This window comes from Megascapheus bottae, chromosome 2, assembly GCF_031878675.1.
Source record: "Megascapheus bottae isolate mThoBot1 chromosome 2, mThoBot2.hap1, whole genome shotgun sequence".
Taxonomy (NCBI): Eukaryota; Metazoa; Chordata; class Mammalia; order Rodentia; family Geomyidae; genus Megascapheus; species Megascapheus bottae.
The window spans coordinates 80369845-80392668 of NC_143510.1; the positions used below are offsets into that span (position 1 = coordinate 80369845).

Here is a 22824-nt window from a genome sequence, read left to right on the forward strand (position 1 = left end):
TTTGTGGTGGTTAATTAGCAATAAAAGTCTCATGGACTTTAATACCAGGGCTGGCTTTGAACCATGATCCTCAGATCTCAGCCTCCTGAGTTGCTAGGATTACAGATGTTAGCTACCATTCCTGGCTCCTGGAATCCCTTTTACTTTTATTCTCCTGAAAGGCTCACTTGGAGCTCACCTAATTCTCACCTGTTTTAGAGGAACTAGAAGAATACCCAATTTCTTGGGACCAGGAGTCTGGCCTAAGTGTAGAGTGCTTGCCTAGCATGCATGAAAACCAGGGTTCGATTCCTTGGTACCACGTACATAGAAAAAGCCGGAAGTGGTGCTATGGCTCAAGTGGTAAAGCTATAGCCTTGAGAAAGCCCAAGGACAGTGCTTATGCCCTAATTTCAAGCCCCAGGACTAGCCAAAAAAAAAAAAAAAAAAAATCCAATTTCTCTTTTCTTTTTTCAACCTTTAGGAATAGTTAAGTTTTTTTATGAAATGTTGATATTCTCATTTTAGGGCTTTAAGGTAATCGTTGTTGTTTATTTATTTATTGCTATGCACATAGGAATACTTTATCCACAGCTTTATTCATCTTATTTCTGTGATATTAATTGCCTAAAATGATTCCTAGGTGTTATGCATTCTGTGGGACATGGAAACTGAAGAAGTTGAAGACATACTGCAAGAGTTTGTTAATAAATCTCTTTTATTCTGTGATCGGAATGGGAAGTCATTTCGTTACTATTTACATGATCTTCAAGTAGATTTTCTTACAGAGAAGAATCGCAGTCAGCTTCAGGTACTTGCATGTCTGTACTTTTTATTTTATTTTTTTGCCAGTCCTGGGCTTGGGCTCAGGGCTTGAGCACTGTCCTTGGACTTTTCTCAAGGCTAGAACTCTACCACTTAAGCCTCAGCACCACTTCCAGCTTTTTGCTATGTATGTGGGGTACCGAGGAATTGAACCCGGGTCTTCGTGCATGCTAGGCAAGCACTCTACCACTAGGCCAAACTCCCGGCCCATGTCTGTACTTTTTTAAACTGTATTTTGAAAAGAAATTAGACTTTCAGAAAAGTTACAAAATAGTACAGAGAATGTGTGTGTATAAACCTTTGCTTTGTTTCCCTTCATGTTAACATTTTATATGACTTTAATACATATGCCAAAGTTAGGAAATCACTGTTGATACACTATTGTTAAAGAACGCATAGACTCTTCGAGTTCTGTACCTCTCCCACTAATAGCCTCTTCTAGAACTCATGTTGCATCTTCTTCCCCTAGTTGTCATTTCCCTTTGTCTCTTTAAAAGTGAAAAGCTCCTTAGCCTTTGTCTTCATGGCCTTGTCATGTTTGTCTTTCTGGTGCTAGAGATTGAATCCAGAGACCTGTGCATGGTATATGCCATGATGTATGCACTCTACCACTAGGTTCTACCCCTAGCTCAGCATGGTCACTTTTGAAGAATCTTGGCCAGTAATTTGTATAGTCGTCACTAATCTAGTTTTTTTCTGATTTTTTTTTTTCCTGACTAGATTGAGGTTATACATATTTGTCCAGAATGCCACAGATAAGCTGGGTGGTGATGGGTCATGCCTGTAATCCTAGCTACCCAGGAGTCTGAGATCTGAGGATCATGGTTTCAAGCCAAACCAGGCAAGAAAGTTTGTGAGAATCTTATTTCCATTTGATGAACAGAAAATTGGAAGTGGCATTGGGGCTCAAAGTGGTAGAGCCCTAGCCTTCAGTAAAAGAGCTCCAGGATATCTCCTGGACCCTAAGTTCAAGTCTCATAAAATTGCTCTGGTAGTTTCAGAGGCTTAAAGTACTGTGCCTTAGTTTCTAAAGTTGTTTCTGTTCTCTGAATGTGTGATCTGGGTTTCAGGCTCTGCATAAGAAGATTGTCATGCAGTTTCAGAGGTGTTACGAGCCACATACTCTATCTCCAGCTCAAGAGGACTGCATGTATTGGTACAATTTTCTGGCGTTTCACATGGCTAGTGCCAATATGCACAAAGTAAGGATTCACTGGAATATTCTCTTAACTGACTTTTTTCTCATAAATGTTACAAAACTTTTCTATTTTTATTTCTACATTTCTACTTAATGAAAACTTTTTTTTAAAAAACCTTTAAATGAATTTCTTTGCTGTCATGTTTGTAAACCCACATTGTTCTATATTAGAAGTTTGTTTTATTAGTAAAAGGAGGTTTGTCACATATGTAAACTTTCTCTTCCCACCTCTTCTTTCCATTGTCCCCCTCTCTTCCCTTTGGTCCCCGTACATCTTCCTCTCTCCTACACTTCTGTCTCTCTCTCTCTCTTTTTTTTTTTTGGCCAGTCCTGGGCCTTGAACTCAGGGCCTGAAGCACTATCCTTGGGCTTTCTCAAGGCTAGAGCTCTACCACTTGAGCCACAGCACCACACCTGGCTTTTTTCTATGTATGTGGTACCAAGGAATGGAACCCAGGTCTTCATGCATGCTAGGCAAACACTCTACCACTAGGCGAAACTCCTAGCCCCTACACTTACTTCTCCCCTTCCCTTTTTTCCTTTTTGTTTTTACCTGCAGTGATTTAAAGGAAGGTATATTAGTAGCTGCAGCAAATGGACTTAGAACCTAGAACTCTATTCTCTTTTTACCAGTAGCTCTCCTTTATGAGTAGTATGGATTTATTTATAAGATTGGATTTACGGGGCTGGGAGTTTGGCCTAGTGGTAGAGTGCTTGCCTAGCATGCACAAGGACCCGGGTTCAATTCCTTGGCACCACATATATAGAAAAAAGCCGGAAGTGGTGCTGAGGCTCAAGTGGTAGAGCTCTAGCCTTGAGAAAATCCAAGGACAGTGCTCAGGCCCTGAGCTCAAGCCCAGGACTGGCAAAAAAAAAAAAAAAAGATTGGATTTACAAAAGGAAATGAGGATGGGAAATCATTCGCTGAATACTGAGTATTGGTTAGGGAATGTTACTGTTCTATATTATAAGGAGTATAGGTATAAATTCTCTGTTCTCACTGAGCTTGTAATCTTGGGGAAAACAGGCAAGCATAGTATGTTAAGAGGCTGTAAAGTGCTCAGGATGAGGGAAAAGAAGAAAGTGCTATAGGATAGAATTATCATGATACTTGCTGATGGATTTGCTGTGCCTTATGACAGAAAAATAAGAATCAAAGATGACTGCAAGCTTGTGCAGTGGAAAGAACAGAATTATCAAGTGAATAGTAAGTATGAGGGAGAACAGATCTCCCCCATGTCCAGTCAGGGAAAGGGGAAGGTTAGGAACTCACTTTGAATATATATATTTTCCCCTGCCCTGGGGCTTGAACACAGGGCCTGAGTGCTGTCCCTAAGCTACTTCTTCACATTTGATAATTGTCATGTCTTGTGTAGTATGACATGATTTTTAAATCTGTAAACCATTTTATTGCACATTTCCACCATATATTTACTTAGGTCACAGGTTCTGGGGACTGAACTCAGAGTTTGACCACTGTCTTTGGGCTTTCCTCAAGGCTAATGCTCTGCTGCTTGAGCCACAGCACCACTTCCGATTTTTCCATGTATGTAGTACCAAGGAATTGAACCCAGCAAGCACTCTACCACTACACCAAACTCTCAGCCTGCTAAGCTTCTTTTTGCCCAAGGCTAGTGCTCTACCACTTGAGCCACAGCGTTCATTTTGAATATATGTACCTTAATGTTTAGGGAGCTAGATATATGAATTTTCCTAGTTCTGAGAAGAATTATGGACAAAAGCCAGCACTACTTCCAGCTTTTTCTGTTTATGTGGTACTGAGGAATCAAACCCAGGGCTTCATGCACACTAGACAAGCACTACCACATACATAGGAAAAAGCCAGAAATGGTGCTGGGTCTCAAGTGGTAGAGCTCTAGCATTGGGAAAGTCTAAGGACAGGGCTCAGCTCTGAGCTCAAGCCCAGGACTGGTCCTCCCCACCAAAAAAAAGTTTATAGTTTAAGTTAGAATACAGATTGCCAAACTGCGCTACAGAGGGTCCTGTCTTTTTACATTACTAACAGCAATGGATGGGTACATTCCTTTCCTCTAATTTTAGCTAATGGTCTTATGTCTTTACCCTTTAAAAATGTAATATTATCTATAATCCTAGTTCTCAGAAAGCAAAGCAGGAAGATTACCACAAGTTCAAAGCCCACCAGGATACATAGAGCTTGTCTCAAAAAAGAAAAAAAATCTAGTATTACAAAACTTGTAAATATTTGTTGTTTTACTTTTAGTACTGGTAAAATTTTGGCTATATGTATAGCTTATTTTTAAAAATTTTAAATTATTTTACTTAAGTTTTATTTTCTTTCTCAGCTTGAGAAGTTTGTACAAGAGAGGAACAGTTAAACATGTCCATCTAAGTGTCCAGTGCTGCTCTTTTTCCTTGGATTTGTTTCTCTTTTCCTACTTTGTCATATATGTACATTGAGTACATATATATTTTGTCCCATTCCCTCCCCCCCCGCCTTTTTTTTCTTTTGCCCATCCTGAGGTTTGAATATAGAGCCTTGGCACTATGCTTGACCTTTTTCAAGGATAGCATTCTACCACTTGAGCCATAGCTCCACTTCTGGCTTTTTCTGTGTATATGTACACAGAATCAAACCATAGGCTTCACTCATGCTAAGCAAGCACTCTACCACTAGGCCACACTCCCAGCACCCATTCCCTTCTTTGTTTCCATCCTTACTTCTTACAGTCTGTACAGTTTATGAACTGGCTCTTTTTTTATGTTTGCGTGTGCACTAGTTCTGCGGCTCAAACTTAGAGTCAGGGCTTGAGTGCTTAAGCCCCCCTCTCTACTTTGAGCTTTTTAGTGATTAATTGGAGAAAAGAGTCTCATAGACTTTTCTGTCTGGGCTGGTTTTGAATTGTAAACCTTAAATCTCATCTCCTGAGTAGCTAAGATTACAATTGTGAGAAACTGATGCCAGTCCTGGGCTTGAGCTCAGGGCCTGAGCACTGTCTTTGGACTTTCTCAAGGCTAGAGCTCTACCACTTGAGCCACAGCACCACTTCCGTCTTTTTTCTATGTATGTGGTACCGAGGAATCGAACCCTGGTCTTTGTGCATGCTAGCAAGCACTCTACCACTAGGCCCAACTCCCGGCCCCCTCCGTCATCTTTCTGAGTGCTGAGATTGTAGTTGTGCGCCATCATACCTGTTGCACTCATTCTTTACCTATTTTTCTGTTGTTTTATCTTATTATTGTTGTTTCATTGCAATTTTCTTTTTTTCTTTTTCTTTTTTTTTTGCCAGTCCTGGGGCTTGAACTCAGGGCGTGGGCACTGTCCTCAGGCTTTCTCAAGGCTAGCACTCTATACTTGAGCCACAGCACCACTTCTGGCCTTTTTGTATATATGGTACCGAGGAATTGAACCCAGGGCTTTGTGCATGCTAGGCAAGCACTGTTATCACTAGGCCACCATTCTGGACCACTCAACTTGTTTTATTGAGATTGAGTCTTGCTAACTTTTTTGCCTGGGTTGATCTTGAACTGTGATCCTTCTGATCTTCACATTCTTCCCATCTTTCTAGTATATTTTAAAGTTTTCTATTTTCTATTTAAGTCTTTAATCCAACTGCAATTTATTTTCAGTAAAGATGTAAGACCCATTTTGGGACTGTTGATATATTCCTTTTTTACCAGCTTCCTTTTTGTCCTATGTTCTAAATATCTGCTAAGTTTCTCAATGTTAAAATAATTATGCATATTCTTCTTAACAATGCTACAGATCTCTCTCTCTTTTTCTGTAAGGAACTTTGTGCTTTAATGTTTTCTCTGGATTGGATTAAAGCAAAAACAGAACTCCTAGGTCCAGCTCATCTGATTCATGAATTTGTGGAATACAGGCATATACTGGATGAAAAGGTACATATTAGTATTAGAAGTTAGTGCTTAAAGCACATCTAATTTTAACGTGTGTGTGTGTGTGTGTGTGTGTGTGTGTGTGTGTGTGTATTGTGGGGCTTGAACTCTGGGCCATGGTGCTGTCCTTGAGCTCTTCATCTCAAGGCTACCACCCCACTCCTGGGCCTGGCGTTGTCTCCAAGCTCTTCAGCTCAAGGCTACTGCCCTATCCCTTGAGCCAAAGCCTCATTTCCCCTTTTCTAGTGATTAATTGTAGGTAAGTCTTTGTAGTACCCTGGATGGCTTGGAACCGAGATCCTTAGATCTCGGCCTCCTAAGTAGCTAGGATTATAGGTGTGAGCCACTACACCTGGCTAATTTTAACATTTAATTCTGGATTTAATGGTAGGAATGAGCACAATGGAATGGTTGAGTAGAGATAATTGCCCTGATTATTTTCATTAATTTTCTCTGGTCTGCGGGGAGTACAGGTATAATTAAAGTTTGAAGTTGGCAAAGTTTTCAGTGTATGTGTATTTAAGAGTTAAGAACCTGTTTGTTAATGAGGTTTTTACCTTCCTTATAAAAGTCAGGAGAGGACCATGTACCAGGCCTCATACTTGTAGGAGGCTGAGATTTGAGGATCATAGTTGGAAGTCAGCCTGGGTAGTAGTTTGAGACTCTTATCTCCAGTTAAGCACCAAACTCAGATGATCACTAATGATTGTTAATGATTACTGTATATTTGTTACCTAATGGTTGGATATTAAATTTTGGTTCATACAGAGAATATTTCACTTAAGCTTTTGAAATGACAAGAATCACAGAAATAGAAAAATGTCAGATCATGGCTTTGGTTATATTTCTAACAGATTTCAGTTTATTCATAGGATTGTGCAGTCTGTGAAAATTTTCAGGAGTTTTTATCTTTAAATGGACACCTTCTTGGACGACAGCCATTTCCTAATATTGTACAACTGGGGCTTTGTGAACCCGAGACTTCAGAAGTTTATCAGCAAGCAAAGCTGCGGGCCAAGCAGGAGGTCGATAACGGAATGCTTTACCTGGAGTGGATGTAAGTAGGTTAGGAGAGAAATCAAAGGGAGTGGATTGCTAACTATGTCATTATTTTTTAGGTATTATATAAGTTCACTCCAGGAAGATTTAAGTACTTTGGAAAGGGCTGGAACTTTTAACAAGCATTCTTACTGAAAATTTCTATAGAAGTTAGCATAGCAGGAAAGAATTACATTTCACAGTTCACAGAAATAGATAAGCCATTTTAATAAACCATCCCAAGTATGTTTGACTTACTGTAATCTATGGTGGCAAAGAGCGTGGACTTTAGAACCGCAGACATGATTTGACTCTAGTAGCTTTGTGATTTTGAACAGGCAATAGATAGATCACTCTCTTAAGTGTAAAATGGAGAACTATCCTTTTTCTTTGAGATAAGTATTATTTTTGTGAAGATTTAAATAAGACGATGGCTATAAAGCTATTCGTGCTTTCTTGGGGGGAGTTGTTACTGGTATTTGAACTCAAAGCCTATGCTTACTAGGCAAGTACTCTACTGCTTCAGCCGTAGCCATGTCAGTGGCCCTATTTGTCTTTGGTTTATTTTTCAGGTAGTACCTTGAGCTTTTTTTTTTTTTTTCCAGGGCTAGCCTTGAACTTTAATCCTATTTCCACTTGCCAAAGAGCTGGTAATACAGACATAAATGACCACTCCAAGCGTTTTTTTTTTTTGTCAGTCGTGGGGCTTGAACTCTGAACCTGTGTGTTGTCCTTGAGCTCTTCAGCTCAAGCTACCAATCTACCACTTGAGCCATAGCACTACTTCTGGTTTTCTGGTGATTAATGGGAGATGAGTCTCACAAATTTTTGTGTCCAGGCTGGCTTTGAACCACGATCCTCAGATCTCAGCCTCCTGAGTAGCTAGGATTACAGGCGTGAGCCACCAGTACCCTGCTTCCAAGCTTGTTTTTGAGATAGGATCTTGCTAAGTTTTTCCTAAGTTCTTGAACCATAGTCTACCCATTTCCACCTCCCAAGAAGCTGTGATGGTATATGTGCCACCATTCTGAACACCGGTCATTTTTCATTTGCTTTATACAAAGCTCTTATTAAATCCCACTGATTTATTTATTCTTTTCTTTTCTCTTTCTTTCTTTCTTTCTTTCTTTCTTTCTTTCTTTCTTTCTTTCTTTCTTTCTTTCTTTCTTTCTTTCTTTCTTTCTTTCTTTCTTCGATCATGAGACTTGAATTCTGGGCCTGGGTGCTGTCCCTGAGCTCTTTAGCTCAAGGCTACCAACCCTATCCCTTGAGCCACAGCACCACTTCCCCTTTTCTAGAGGTTAATTGGAGATAAGAGTCTCAGGTCCTTTTGTGCCCTAGCTAGCTTTGAACCTTGATCCTCAGGTCTCAGCTTCCTGAATAGCTAGGATTACAGACGTGAGCCACCATACCCGGCTCTCATGGACTTTAGTGCCCAGGCTGGGTTTGAACCGTGATCCTCAGATCGCAGTCTCCTCCATAGCTAGGAGTATAGGCGTGAGCTACCATGCTTGGCCTCCCACTTATTTCTGATATTCCTACTACATAAAGTACTTTAAAGTACTTCTTAACCCTCTTTACCTTTTTTTTTTCTTCTTCTTTTTTCCCTGTCCTGGGACTTGATCTCAGGGCCTGGGCACTGTCCTTGGGCTTTCTCAAGGCTAGCACTCTACCCTTGAGCTACAGTACCACTTCTGGCCTTTTCTATATATGTGATACCGAGGGATCAAGCCCAGGGCTTCATGCCTACTAGATGAGCACTCTACCCCTAGGTCATAGTCCCGGCTCAACCTTCTTAAATAATTTAAAATTTGTATTTCTTTTGGGTTTTATGTTTATTTCCTGTTATTGACAAAGTAGAGAGATAGAAAATGAAAAGTCAAAGACTTTTTACTGTTTGTGCCTCTCCCCACTTTTAAGCATTAACCACTTTTTATCATATTTTTCAGAAGTAGAGATTTTTCTTCTATAAGAGTAGCATTCCCCCTAATTTATTTAAGCTAAAGTGGATTTGTTTGTATTTTAGATTACTCCTTGTTTACTCCATATTGTTCATCATACTTTATTGAAATTATCTTTTCTTGTTTTTACCCATGTTAGTTCAAATATATATGTATATGTATTTATGTATATGTATATATATATATATATTTTTTTTTTTTTTTTGCCCTTCCTGGGGCTTGAACTCAGGGCCTTAGCACTTTACTTGGGTTTTCTCAAGGCCTAGTGCTCTACCACTTGAGCCATAGCACTACTTACTTATGGCTTTTTTTTTAATGTGTGTAGTACCAAGGAACCGAACCCGGGTCTTCGTGCATGCTAGGCAAGCACTCTTAACATTAAGCCAAACTCCTGCCTCTAGTTAAAATATTTTTTGTACAGATTATTCTATAATAAGACTGACTTTTAAGATTTAAATAAGAGGTTAAAAGAAGAGTCTAGACTGCCCGGACTTGAATTCTAGCTCTCCTAGTTATTAATTGTGTATTATTAAGAGAAAGGTTTGAATGTCTCTTACCTAATAGTACCTTTTCATAGCATTGAAATGAGAACTGAAGGATTCCCTGTATATATGTATCTTTATACCTAGTGTTTACAACACTACCCTCCTGATAGAAGGTGCTTTGAGAACAGATATTGGTGCTTCATGCCTGTAATCCTAGCCATTCAAGAGACTGAGATCTGAGGATTACGGTATGAAGCCAACCTGGGCAGGAAAGTCTATGAGAGGCTTATCTCCAGTCAACCACCAAAAAATTACAAATGGAACTGTGGCTCAAATGGTAGAGCAGCACTAGCCTTGAGCTGAAAAACACTCCAGGCCACTGGGGTCCTAAGTTCAAGCCATATGACTGGTGTACATACGCATGTATGCTCATGTACACACACACACACACACACACACACACACACACGCATGCACGCGCGCGCGCGCATACACACACACACACACACACACACACACCAGACACTCCAAAGAGTGAGTAGCTAGCATTTTTTTTTTTTTTTTTTTGCCAGTCCTGGGCTTGAGCTCAGGGCCTGAGCACTGTCCTTAGACTTTCTCAAGGTTAGAACTCTACCACTTGAGCCTAAGCACCACTTCTGGCTTTTTTCTATGTATGTGGTACCGAGGAATTGAACCCTGGTCTTCATGCATGCTAGGCAAGCACTTTAACCACTAGGCCAAACTCCCGGCCCGCAGCTAGCATTTTTTAAAAAGCCTCTTGCAGGTATGGAAAGAGATGCAGAGAGGTTAAGTGATCCACACCCAAGCCCTGGCCCCTCTCTGCAGCCTGCAGGGTGGAGGACCAACAGCCTCATTTCCCTTCTGCGTTTAGCTCATTATTCGTTCTGTGCATTTATTTGGTGCCTCATGACAAATGCGTCAGTATTGAGCCCTCCGAGGAGACATCAGATGTTGTTCTCTGCTCCTGGGGAGGGAAGAAGGGGGAGGGGCACGTCTCCCCTTGGTGTCTGTTATTGCATCTCAGTGCCTGCAGTGGCTGCTGTTAGTGGAAAGCAGCAGAGCGGTTCTTCTAGGAGCCACGTGGACAGCAGAGGTCAGAGGATGCTTTGGGCTTGCCAGCACCTGGCCTCTGCCCTCAATTCTCAGGTGACTGCAGGGCTGAGCAGGGAAGGGGGTTGCTTTATAGTCTCCCTTCCCCCTTGGAGAAGCCTGTTTCTACTTTGAGACTTTTGTGTGTGTGTGTGTGTGTGTGTGTGTGTGTGCTGGGGTTTATCAGGGCCTAGATGTTGTCCCTTAATTTTGCTCAGGGCTAGTACTCTACCACTTGAGTCACAGTACCACTTCTGATTTTCTCTGTTTATATGGTACTGAGGAATCTAACCGGTGTTTCATGCCTGATAGGCAGACACTCTATCGCTAAGCCACATTCTTAGCCCCCTCATAGATGTTCTTGCCTGGCTGTGTTCTGCCCAGGCCGTCTTCAGATTCCAAATCTCAGGTCTCAGCTTTCTGAGTGGCTAGGATTATTACTCTCATTCTTGCTTCTGTTTCAAGTATGCATGCATTCTTTACCCTTCAGCTTTCCTTACTCTTTAAGCAGTGACATAATAAACATGGGATTGGAAGGGTTGATAATCTTTAGATTAATATGCAAATAAGATGACATTGCTTTATCTTTTTATAACTTTCAAGATAATTGTGGAAGAAAGCAGTTTTAAAGTACATCATCATACTGGTGGGTGTAGTGCTATACTTGAGTTAGGAAATTAGCTTCATTTTCGATAGTTCTTTTATTTTAAAAGTGATAGATTTTTTTAAAAAAAGAATTTATTAATATTGATTTTTACATCATATTTTAAATGACAAGTTTAACAAACAAGTGTTCAAGGAGGGAATCTCTATTTACAATCACTGGGACTTAGTATTTAGAAATTAATCAAAATTAGGCTAAGGGTTTATATGTCATAGAAACATATTTAAGAAATAAAACATTATGTCTATAGAGTCATAGGTTTTTATGTCTATATAGTTATGTTTATACTTCCATTACCATGTCCATAGCTTTGGGTATACAGTTATTGAGTCCTTGCTCTTGTACTCTTTGGATTTAATTGCCACATATTAAGGATACCATGCGATAGAATTTTTTTTAATATGCTTATATAATTTTTTTTTTTGTTATGGGGCTTAAACTCTGGGCCTGGGCACCGTCTCTGAGCTCTTTAGCTGAAGGCTACTGCCCTACCACTTGAGCCACAGCACCACTTCTGTTTTGCTTTTTTATTTTTTTCCTGGTAGTTAATTGGAGATCAGAGTCTCATGGACTTTAGTGCCCTGACTGGCTTTGACCCTTGATCCTCAGATCTCAGCTTCCTGAGTAGCTAGGATTACAGGCATGAGCCACCTCACCTGACTGCTTATATAATGTTTTATCTGCACATATTGTCATTAAGTATCAGAGGAGAACAGAATATGGCATGTTTGTGACTAAGTAACTTTCTTCCAACCAATGACATTATGACATGCACCAGATTGATGCAGGGTACCTAGTCTTCTATTATGTTACTTTTGCTAGATTGTATTTTTAGGTATTCTGTGCTATCATTTGCATGTTATTCAAGAATTTTGTATTTAGGGGACTATAACCATGTATAAGACAGTTTATTACTGAAAGAAAACACTTTATTCTCACTGGGTATCTCTTCATTTTTTTTTCTTGTATTTAGAAACAAAAAAACCATCAAGAATCTTTCCCGCTTAGTTGTCCGTCCCCATACAGACGCTGTTTACCATGCGTGCTTTTCTGAGGATGGTCAGAGAATAGCTTCTTGTGGAGCTGATAAAACCTTACAGGTATGACATTTCTCTTAAGAAAAACCCAGAGGCATGCGTCTAATCTTATGCAGATCTAATATATTTAAACCTTCATATTTGAGAAAATTGCAGTTTAGAAAGAAAGAAATCTAAATTTGTTGAACATAAAGTTTTCTCAAGAATTTGAAAAATAAGATTATGTATTTTTTGTAATTCTGAACTTTTTAGGTGACCGAGAAGAGCTGGTCACTCTGAGAGTCAGTCATCTGCCATCCATTTGCCACTTAAGACTAATGTGGAAAGGGTAGTTGTTAAAAGATACAGGGGCCTAATCATAGTGAGTTAGGGCCCTGATGAAAAGAAGTAATCAAGCAAAGTAACTCTTTTGTTAAAGGCTTAAACATAGATTTCAGACTATGAATAGGAATTGGAATAGCTTATTTCCAAAGATGTTCTAGTATTTTCTTTTAAGTTCTCATTTGTTTTCAAAAAAGAGGAATGAATATTTTTCTGTACATTTTTCTTTCTGTTCATTTAGAAGGAAACAATATTGAATTAGCTAAAACTTTTTTTTGCCAGTCCTGGGCTTGAGCTCAGGGCCTGAGCACTGTCCTTGGACTTTCTCAAGGCTAGAGCTCTACCACTTGAGCTTCAGCACCAGTTCTGGCTTTTTTTTTTTTTTTCCTATGTATGTGTGCTGAGGAATCGAACCCGGGTCTTCGTGTATGCTAGGCAAGCACTCTACCACTAGGCCAAATCCCGGCCCCAGCTAAAACGTTTTATTTTTTTTTTTTTACCAGTCCTGGGCTTGAGCTCAGGGCCTGAGCACTGTCTTTGGATTTTCTCAAGGCTAGAGCTCTACCTCTTGAGCCTCAGCACCACTTCTGGCTTTTTTCTATGTATGTGGTGCCGAGGAATCGAACCCGGGTCTTCATGCATGCTAGGCAAGCACTTTAACCACTAGGCCAAACTCCCAGCCCCCAGCTAAAACTTTTTATGTCCAAAATAATTTTAGTCTTTCCAAGGTTATAACTGTGTACCTTATTTGTGTACTACTTTTATTAGCAATTTTATTATTTTGGATTTTGATCTATGGAGAGAAATCATATTGAATAAAATGCTTTTTGATTATGTTAATTTGCTCATATAATGTCAAGAACTAAACCTATGTTCTGCTACTTCTTATTGGTATCTATCAACATTTAACAATGATAGTTCTCATGATTAAAATATTTTAAAGAAATAATTTTATTAAGTGATGGCTCATAATTAAGTGATTTATAGTAAAAAAATAATTGTCATTGCTTTTTCAGGTGTTCAAAGCTGAAACAGGAGAGAAACTTCTAGAAATCAAGGCTCATGAGGATGAAGTGCTTTGTTGTGCATTTTCTTCTGATGATAGATTTATAGCAACTTGTTCAGTGGATAAAAAAGTGAAGGTGGTAAAACATTTTCCTCTTGGGCTGAAATCATCACCATTGATTTTTTTTTCCATAATAGATGAAAATAATTAGGACTGAAGGACTTTTGCCTGCTGATGTAACTTGATTCATGGTAAATTAACACTTCCTGAAAATTTTTTTATTTCTAGGTACCAGCAGAAAGGCTTCGGTTGATCAGCCTGAAGTATTTACAAGGCGGGGGCAAACATAATCACAGATTAGTGGGGGTTGAAGATTTAACTTAGTGGAAGAGCACTAGCAAGTACAAGGCTCTAAGTTTGCTCATGAGCACCACAAAAATTAATAATAGTTACAAATTAATGAATAGACTGGGCTGTGGATTTAAATATTAGTTGAAATCTTTGAATAAATTGTGATTAAAAGTTGTTGTGCAAAATTATCGCTTGAGGGCAGATTCCTGGTATAAAATAAGCCTTTTTTCTTTCTTTGTTGGTCCTTGTTATGGAGTCTGAACTCAGTGTTCTGAACATATGAGGCAGATGCTCTTCCTCTTGAGCCATGCTCCCAGCCCGTTTGCTTTAGTTATTTTTCAGATAGATTCTTCTATGTTGGCCCAAGTTTACCTTGGACTGAGATCGTCTTGACCTAGAATCTTGTGTATAGCTCCTATTATAGATGTGAACCATCATACCTGGCTTATTTATTGAGATAGAGTCTCATTTACTTTTTGCCTAAACTGTGATCTTCCTTACCTCTACTTCTCTCAATTTTTTCTTTTTTACCTTTTTTGAGCTGGGTTCTGTATTCAGTAAAAAAAAAAAAAAAAAGACAGATGCATATACTATGAGTTTACTGGTATAAACAAATTAACAAAAAATAAAAAGCAGTTTGTTTTGGTTTTTTATTAGTACATATTAATGGCTCAAAATAATAGCTTTTTTGGGGGGGATTCGGTCATAGGGCTTGGACTCGGGGTCTGGGTTCTGTCCCTGAGCTCAGGGCTTAGTGCTGTACCACTTTGAACCACAGCTCCACTTCAGGTTTTCTGGTGGTTAATTGTAGATAAGAGTCCCTCAGCCTTTCCTGTCTGGGCTGGCTTCATACTGTGGTCCTCAGATCTCAGCCTCCTGAGTAGCTATGCTTACAGGTTTGAGCACATCTGTGCCTGGCTCCAGAACAATAGCTTTCCTTAAGTCATTTCAATCCATGTGTATAGTGTACTTTGATCATAGTCTGCATCTTTCCTCAGTACCTTCTTGTTCCTTCTCCACTCTCCCATTAGTCTTCACCTTAAAAGTACAGCTTTTTTGTCTTTGTTAATTTTTCTTGTGTCTTTCCTCTAAATTTACGTCTTAGAAGATGCTTTATCTCTGATATATGGACAGAAGACTTCATTTTTTGTTGTTTGTTTTTGTTTTTCCAGAGGAATTGTAGAGTACTGAATTTGGCTGCCTGGGCAAGAAAGTTTGGGAATTTTCCTTGAGTTTTAGTTACTTGCAAAGGATTATACAATATCCAGATTAAAACTGAGGCTTTGGGAAAAGCTGCTTTTAATATATTAGACTCATTGGCTGTATAGGTAACAATTAACTCACTCTGTAGCTTCTACTCTAAGTCATACTTGAAGTGCTAGGGACTTTCAAAGCCAGAACTTTGTGGAAGAATAGTACCGAATTTCGATTTCTTAAAGCTCAAAATATAAAATGAGAGGCTAAAAGCTCATTCAAGAGCTTCAAAATAAGATAAACTCTTTGTGCAGCCATAATATTCAATGTACACATGTGAAAATGAAACCAGGTAACTTGAGTGGATGAGGGTAACTTGAGGGATGACATTGATCAAGATACATTGTATTTATTAATTGATCTGTTAAATTGAAACCTCTGTACAACTACTTAAAAGATAATAAAAATAAATTCTGGATCTCTGGGGGATTCTAAGAAGTTCTTGATAAGATACAGAGGGAATTCTCTGGGAGGAAACATGGATACCGCTAAAAGGTCAGAGTTCAGAGGAGTAGTAAGAATGTGGTAGAGGGGATGAATTTGTTCACAGTGCTGTGTGCATGTATGGACATGTATGGAAATTACACAAATGTATGTTAACTTGAAATATTTTCAAATAAAAAGTCCAAGTAAAGATTTATTAGATAAATGTTATCATTACACAGAGCAAATTTCTTGCTTTTCTTACATATTAACCAGAATGATTATTTTTTACTGTGGGAGGTTTTATACTACCAACTTACTTGTGTTACAAAATCAGTTTCTCAGTTCAACTTGCAAAGTACTGATCCCATTTTCCAAAAGGGGAAAACAGTTTAGAGATGAATGTACTTGAGCTGATAACTAGTCTTCTTTTTTTTCCTCCACTGAACAATTGATCTTTATTTTTTTCTTCCTTTCTGTTGTTTTTTTTTTTGTGGGCTTTGTGCATGCTGGGTAGACAAGTGCTCTACCACTAAGTTATAGCCCAATGGTGGGTGCACAGATCATAGGTGGTAAGAGTTGTGTTGTGGGCTTCACCTGATCTGAAGTCCATTATGTGATTCTCTTATAGGACTTCTTCACTTCTATCTTTTACTTGAAATGGGAAATGAACATTTTCATGTGATGCTATTTGTATTAAGGAGAAGATATGTGTGTATTTACCAGTAACTTCTAAAACTTGAAGCGGAATATTGCTTTGTTTTGAGAAGGGGATTAAAAATATCTATTGTAACATTAGCATCCACAAAGTGATTTATATTTGCCTTTCTGTTCTCCCTTTGAGAATAGTAAATAATCATGAACTTTATTTTCTTTATTCTCTTTAGATTTGGAATTCCATGACTGGGCAACTTGTTCATATCTATGACGAGCACGCAGAGCAGGTCAACTGCTGCCATTTCACTCACAATAGTAATCACCTTCTCTTAGCCACTGGGTCAAGTGACTTCTTCCTCAAAGTAAGTGTGAATAGTAAAAGTTAGGTGTTTTCCCCCCACTCCCATGCTTAGGGATTGCATGAGGGCCTTGCTCATGTTAAACAAGCCGTTTACCGCTGATCCGCATCTCCAGCTCCTCTGACTGCCTATTGTTATCGTAGTGATAGAAACTTCTGTATTTACTTAAAGAACAGCAACAGCGATGACATACTGATTCTAGATGCTTCAGTCTCAGTTGTTTGTTGATGCAGTGATGCCTCTGTCTGGAAACGTGATCATCCTCAGCTCAGTTTTATTGGGTTTTATAGCTCCTTATTTCAGAGATAGAGAAACCTGCCCTTTCCTAGATTTCATAAGTCTCTTACAAGAGAAGATGCTAATTCATCTCTTTTGACTCATAATCATTGCTTTATAATCCCAGTGGCCAGTAGAATAAAAGTCTTGGATTGTTTTTTTGTGTTGTTTTGTTTTGTCTTGTTGGTTGTGGGGCTTGTACTTTGGGCCTGGGCTTTGTCCCTGAGGTCTTCAGCTCAAGTCTATTGCCCTACCCCCGGAGTTATAGCCCAACTTCCACTTTTCTTTCCTTTTTTTTTTTTTGGCCAGTTTTGGGGCCTGAACTTAGGGCCTGGATACTGTCCATGGACTATCTCAAGGCTTGTGCTTTTCCACTTGAGCCACAGTGCTATTTCTGGCTTTTTCGAACCTAGGGGTGCATGCTAGGCAAGCACTCTACCACTAGGCCATGCTTTTGGCTCCCCACTTCCAATTTTCTAGTGGTTAATTGGAGATAAGAGTCTCACAGTCTTTAGTCCCTGGGCTGGCTTTGAACGCAGTCCTCAGATCTCAGCCTCCTGAGTAGCTAGGATTACAGGTATGAGCTACTGCGCTAGGCCTTGGATTGTTTAAGGGTCATAGTTTAACCATGTATAGATGGGTAAAAGAGGTATCTGAATCATAACTATAGCATGGTTTTAAAAAATAGTTCTTGCAGGGTATCAGAGGCTCATGCCTGCAATCACAGCTACTCAGGAGGCTGAGCATTGAGGTTTGAAACCAGCCCAGGCAGGAATGTCAGTGAGATGCTTATCTCTAATTAGCTACCAAGAAGCCAGAAGTGGAGCTGTGGCTTACGTGGCAGCGCGCTAGCCTTGAGCCAAAAAAAGCCCAGGGATAGTGCCCTTAGTTCCAGCTAAGACCTACTTACCTGAACTGGGAATTAAATGCCCTTGAACAAATCTTTTTAAATAATTTATTCATATAATTTTAATTTTTTAAAGTTTAAATAGATATGCAAAGAGGCTTCAGTTCAGCTTGTCAGTTTTACGAGTACTTTGTGTCTTTGTAATGGTTACCCATCCATTGTTATCCCAGTCCCATCCATCCACTCAAGTTATGGACAGTTTTTCGTAGGCAATAAAAGACATTTAGTCTTGGAACTGGAAACATAGATCAAATGGTAGAGTGACTGCTGGGAGCAAAAAGCCAAGTGAGGGCCGGGAGTTTGGCCTAGTGGTTAAAGTGCTTGCCTAGCATGCATGAAGACCTGGGTTCGATTCCTCGGTACCACATACATAGAAAAAAAAAAGCCGGAAGTGGTGCTGAGGCTCAAGTGGTAGAGCTCTAGCCTTGAGAAAGCCCAAGGACAGTGCTCAGGCCCTGAGCTCAAGCCCAGGACTGGTCAAAAAAAAAAAAAAAAAAAAAAAAAAAAGAAAGGAGAGAACTATACAAAAAAAAAAAAAAGCCAAGTGAGCACATGTCAGGCCCCAGTTCTGGCACACACATACACACATAGGCACATAGACACATACAGATACACAGATGCACACACAAATTTTGGTCTAGTTAGTACTCAACTTTTGGGAAATCTTAGAAATGACCACTGGGCTGGTTTGAGAATTCATGAGCTTAAGTGGTTCTTCTAAGAAGTAGGGACTACATGTGTATGATATTATGCCTGACTCCAGTACTGGTTTTTCATTTTATCTTCTAATTTTTCTCAAATAGCTTTGGGATTTGAATCAAAAAGAATGTCGAAATACTATGTTTGGCCATATAAATTCAGTCAATCACTGCAAATTTTCACCAGATGATGAGCTTTTGGCTAGTTGTTCAGCTGATGGAACACTAAAGGTAAGCCTTTGTATATCATTAGAATGGGTTATGACAGCCATTTATAGAAAGCCCTATGAGTTGGTAATGAAGATTGGGCGTGTGTGTCCGCCCATCCTAGGGCTTGAACATAGGCAGGAACTGGGTGCTTTTCCTGAACATTGTTTTAAACTTAAGGCTAATGCTCTATCACCTGAGCCACAATTCTGCTTCTAGCTTGTTGTTGTTCTTTTTTTTTTTTGGCCCCCTTCTCTCTCTCTCTTTCTGGCCCCGCTCGCTCCGGCCCCGCTTGCTCCGGTCAGGCTCGCTCCCTCCCTCACGCTCCTGGCCCTGCTCGCTCCGGCCTCGCTGGCTCTGGCTCGGCTCGCTCCTCGCACGCTCCGGCCCTGCTCGCTCCGGCAAGCACTTTAACCGCTAGGCCAAACTCCCGGGCCTTGTTGTTGTTCTTAATTGAAGGTAAAAGTCAGATGGATTGAGTAGCTAGGATTATAGGCATGAGCTACTGCCACCCAGCTGTTCCATGACTTTAATAACAAAAATCATGAAGCAGGTTTTTTTTTTGCCAGTCCTGGGGCTTGAACTTAGGGCTTGGACATTGCCCTTGCACACTTTTTGCTCAAAGCTAGAGCTCTGCCACTTAAGCTATAGCACCACTTCCAGCTTTTTCAATGTATGTGGTACCAAGAAATCAAACCTCGGTCTTTGTGTATGCTAGGTGAGCACTCATCACTAGGCCAAATTCCTGGCCCAATGAAACAGTTTTTTAATTGTATCTCTGTGAGTAATCAATATAGCAATATAATATCTCCTCCGAGTTTTCAAACAGTTTTCTCTGAATTTAATCACTTTTGGTTTTTCCATTGCTTAGTGTTTTTCTTCCATGTTTTGTTTGTTTTGGCTTGAATGCTGGGTTCACACACTTCTTTAGATTTCTGGTTTATGGTTAGTACCTGTTGTTTGAGCCATGTCTTTAATTCAGGATTTGTGTTTTCAATAATAAAAGAAAAAGTGTACTACTTAGCTTGAAGTTTTTCAGAATCAAGTGAGAGAAGGTAAGTGAATAGATGAACTGTTGGGGTCCTTCGTCCCCAGTTCCTCTTGAGGAGGGATGGGAAAAAGCACACCCCAACCAGTCCAAGCCACGAGAGGAGAGGGCCCACTGTCTTCCCGCACTCAGCCTTGCTTCTCCGGAGCACGAACAGAGATGCCACGCAGCTTCATCAAGGCAGGAATCTTTTTCTCTCTCTAAAACTCCCCTCCTTATATTGGGTGCGGGAGCCTATCGGCACAACAGGTGGGCAGGATAAAGAGGTCCACTTGTTTACCCCTACTACAGGTCTCAGCAGAAAGTTATTAGACATGGCATTACTCGGCCCCCAACAATGAACCATAAAAGAAAAAAAATCTATTTTATTTTTTAAATTTATTTTTATTTTTTTCAGTCCTTGGGTTTGAACTCAGGGCCTGAGCACTGTCCCTCAGATTTCCCAAGGATAGCACTCTACCACTTGAACCACAGCACCATTTCCAGCTTTTTCTGTGTATGTGGTATTGAGGAATTGAACTCAGGGCTTCATGCATGCTAGGCAAACACTCTGCCACTAGGCTGAACTCCCAGTCTGAGAAAAAATTCTCTACAGAGTATTTTTTCTTTTTTTGACTTTGTAAAGAAAAAGGGTCTCATTGTGTTATTGGCCAGGCCGGCCTCAAACTCCTTGATTCAAGAGATCCTCTTGGACTTTCCTAAGTGGCAGGGACCACAGCTGCTCTCAGACACACAGAAGTTATTCTGAGTACAAATGAGGACTTTGTTTACCTGATGCTACAGAAGCTCAGGTAACTTAGGCTATAGTCAGATGGAAGGTTTGAGCTTACTTTCCCGTTTTTTTAAATTTCCTTCCCATTTTGTACTTTATACCAATCCCTGAGCTTATAGCCTAGGACATCTCCCTCTCCCTTTTAATTAATTTTATTGTCAGGGCGATATGCGGGGGCGGGGGGGGGGAGAAGGGGAGGGTTACAGGTAGTGAGTACATTTCTTCTTGGAACATTGTTACCTGCTCCCATGTTTTTCTCCCATCCCCTCCAGCCCCCCTAAAGTTGTAAAGTTAATTTCCACATTGTCTTGTAATTGTCCCTGTTTGGCTGATCACCCTTTGTCCTTTGTCTCATCATTTTGTTGTTCTCCTTCCCTTCCCTAATTCAAATAAACTTATAGACAATATACCAGGTACCAGAATCTGATACAGTGACAACAGAGGATAAACAATAGGAGAAAAAATAACATGGTATATTGACTATATACTATATACAGTATGCAAAGGTGTCCTAAAGTAGACTAATAAAGTAGAAGGAAGTGACTGTCTCCTTCACAAAGTATTCTCTAAGCCCTTTGCTTGGATGCAGCATTCCCCTTATAAGAACTTTTTCTTTCATATGATGTATCTGACATATTTTAGCTTTTATTAAACATATTTAAAGATGATAAACTCTTGGTCTGTAACTCAAAATTAAACTAAGATCTCCAGAAACCTAGAGAGAAACATTCAAAACTCTTTATTTGTTGGAGAGAGGTTTTTATTTCTATGTTCAGGTGTGAGTGTCACTAGCAGCAGGGGTAGACATTTCTACACTCTTGAGAGCCTGTGATTATGTTTGCTTTCCCACAGTGCTGTGAAGCTAGTATCTCTGGTTGACACTGACACATGACACGTAGTAAGCAGAGGTCCTGCAAAATGATGTTAGATAACAGCATTTCAAGGTCAAAATCTTCTAAAGCTTTTGCCATTTGAGAGAATGAGGACTGTAAAATTATTTTCTGCTCCAATAGCAGAAATTTTCTAAGCATTTTATAACAAATCATATTGATAAGTATGTGTCTTTGGGGCCTTGATGGTAACCATTTCAAAATGTGAGTTTTCTGTAAAGATTGTCATTGAAAGTATACAGGACACAAGATCTGTAGATACAGTACAATGATCTGCACAAAATGCAATGCTGGCATAATTTATACTATCACTTGATATGTGAGATTTTTAGCACTGCTTGGCTAGTTGCTAAAATCTGGAAGCAGATGAAGTATAGACAGGTGTAATAAAATTAGATTGTTAACTTTCTTTATCTGTCTTAAATCCAAGTACTATGGTTTTATTTTTTTTTCTACTGATAGGGAAGCAAGTGTGATTTCTCATGTATTCTGGGTGATTTGAATTCTGGGTGATTAACAAAGAAGATATTTGTGATTTATTTGGTTTTTCTCTTTAGTATCAAGGAAGGTTTTTTTTGTGTGCTTGAACTCAGGGTCTGCTCACTGTCCTTGATCTTTTGTACTCAAGGCTAATATTCTAGCAATTGAGCCACAGGTCCATTTCTAGCTTTTTGGGGGTGGGGGTGAGGGTATTTAGTTGTAGATAAGTTTGAAGCCAGCCTGGGCAGGGAAGTCTGTGAGACTCTTACCTTTTAACTGCTAGAAAAATGGAAGTGGTGCAGTGACTCAAAGTGATAGAGCACTAGCCTTGAGTGCAAAAGTTCAGACAGCCCCAGGTCCTAAGCCCAAGCTCCATGACTAATCCCCAAAAAAGAGTTTCACAGGCCTTCCTGCCCTGGCTGGCTTTGAACCTGGATCCTCAGATCTCAGCCTCTTGAGTAGCTAAGACTACAGCCATGAGCCACCAATGTCTGACCTTGGGCTGTTTTATTCTCTGTGATCTTTTACTTTATTCAGTGTATCCACAGTTGTTCTAAAGAGGCAACTTTAGTTTTTCTGCCATTTTTCATAGTACTTGTAATATTTCCCTGAACTCAGAATTGAAAAACCAAGTGGATGGTGCATCTGGAATTTAAGGCCAACCTAGAAAAAGAAAGAAAACAAATACAAATCATTTAGGAGTGTGTTGCTCAAGTGGTAGAATGCTTGGTTCTCTGGGTTAAGTACCACCAATAAATAGATGAATGAATGAATGAATGAATGAGTGAATGAATGATGTGTCTGACTAGGCAAGTCAGATTTTACCTGGGAGCAGTGTTGTAGAAACTAAGTTAAAGCTTGAGAAGCAAGTTGTTTTTTTCCCCTTTCTTTCCTCCACAGCCAACTCTTTGTCTGGGCATGGTAACCATTATTATTATACTCCTTGAGTTCTGGGAGGATAAAGATGTTTTCTTCCTCATCCTCCCCCCCCCCTCGTGC

The 22824-nt window shown here is 39.7% G+C and overlaps 1 protein-coding gene across 3 annotated transcripts in view; it reads left to right on the forward strand.

Annotated features, from left to right (window-relative positions):
• Nucleotides 1–22824, forward strand: part of Apaf1 (apoptotic peptidase activating factor 1) — an 83859-nt gene that overhangs the window by 22205 nt on the left and 38830 nt on the right. For all 3 annotated transcript variants that reach the window (XR_016534612.1, XM_090328460.1, XM_090328463.1), the window contains exons 9-16: nucleotides 623–790; nucleotides 1875–2006; nucleotides 5771–5884; nucleotides 6754–6938; nucleotides 12113–12239; nucleotides 13514–13639; nucleotides 16419–16550; nucleotides 18534–18659. Coding sequence is in view for 2 of the 3 variants with exons in the window: in XM_090328460.1 (XP_090184586.1) it covers nucleotides 623–790; nucleotides 1875–2006; nucleotides 5771–5884; nucleotides 6754–6938; nucleotides 12113–12239; nucleotides 13514–13639; nucleotides 16419–16550; nucleotides 18534–18659 (1110 nt within the window). In the remaining variant the exon portion in view is untranslated. The remainder of the gene's footprint in view (nucleotides 1–622; nucleotides 791–1874; nucleotides 2007–5770; nucleotides 5885–6753; nucleotides 6939–12112; nucleotides 12240–13513; nucleotides 13640–16418; nucleotides 16551–18533; nucleotides 18660–22824) is intronic.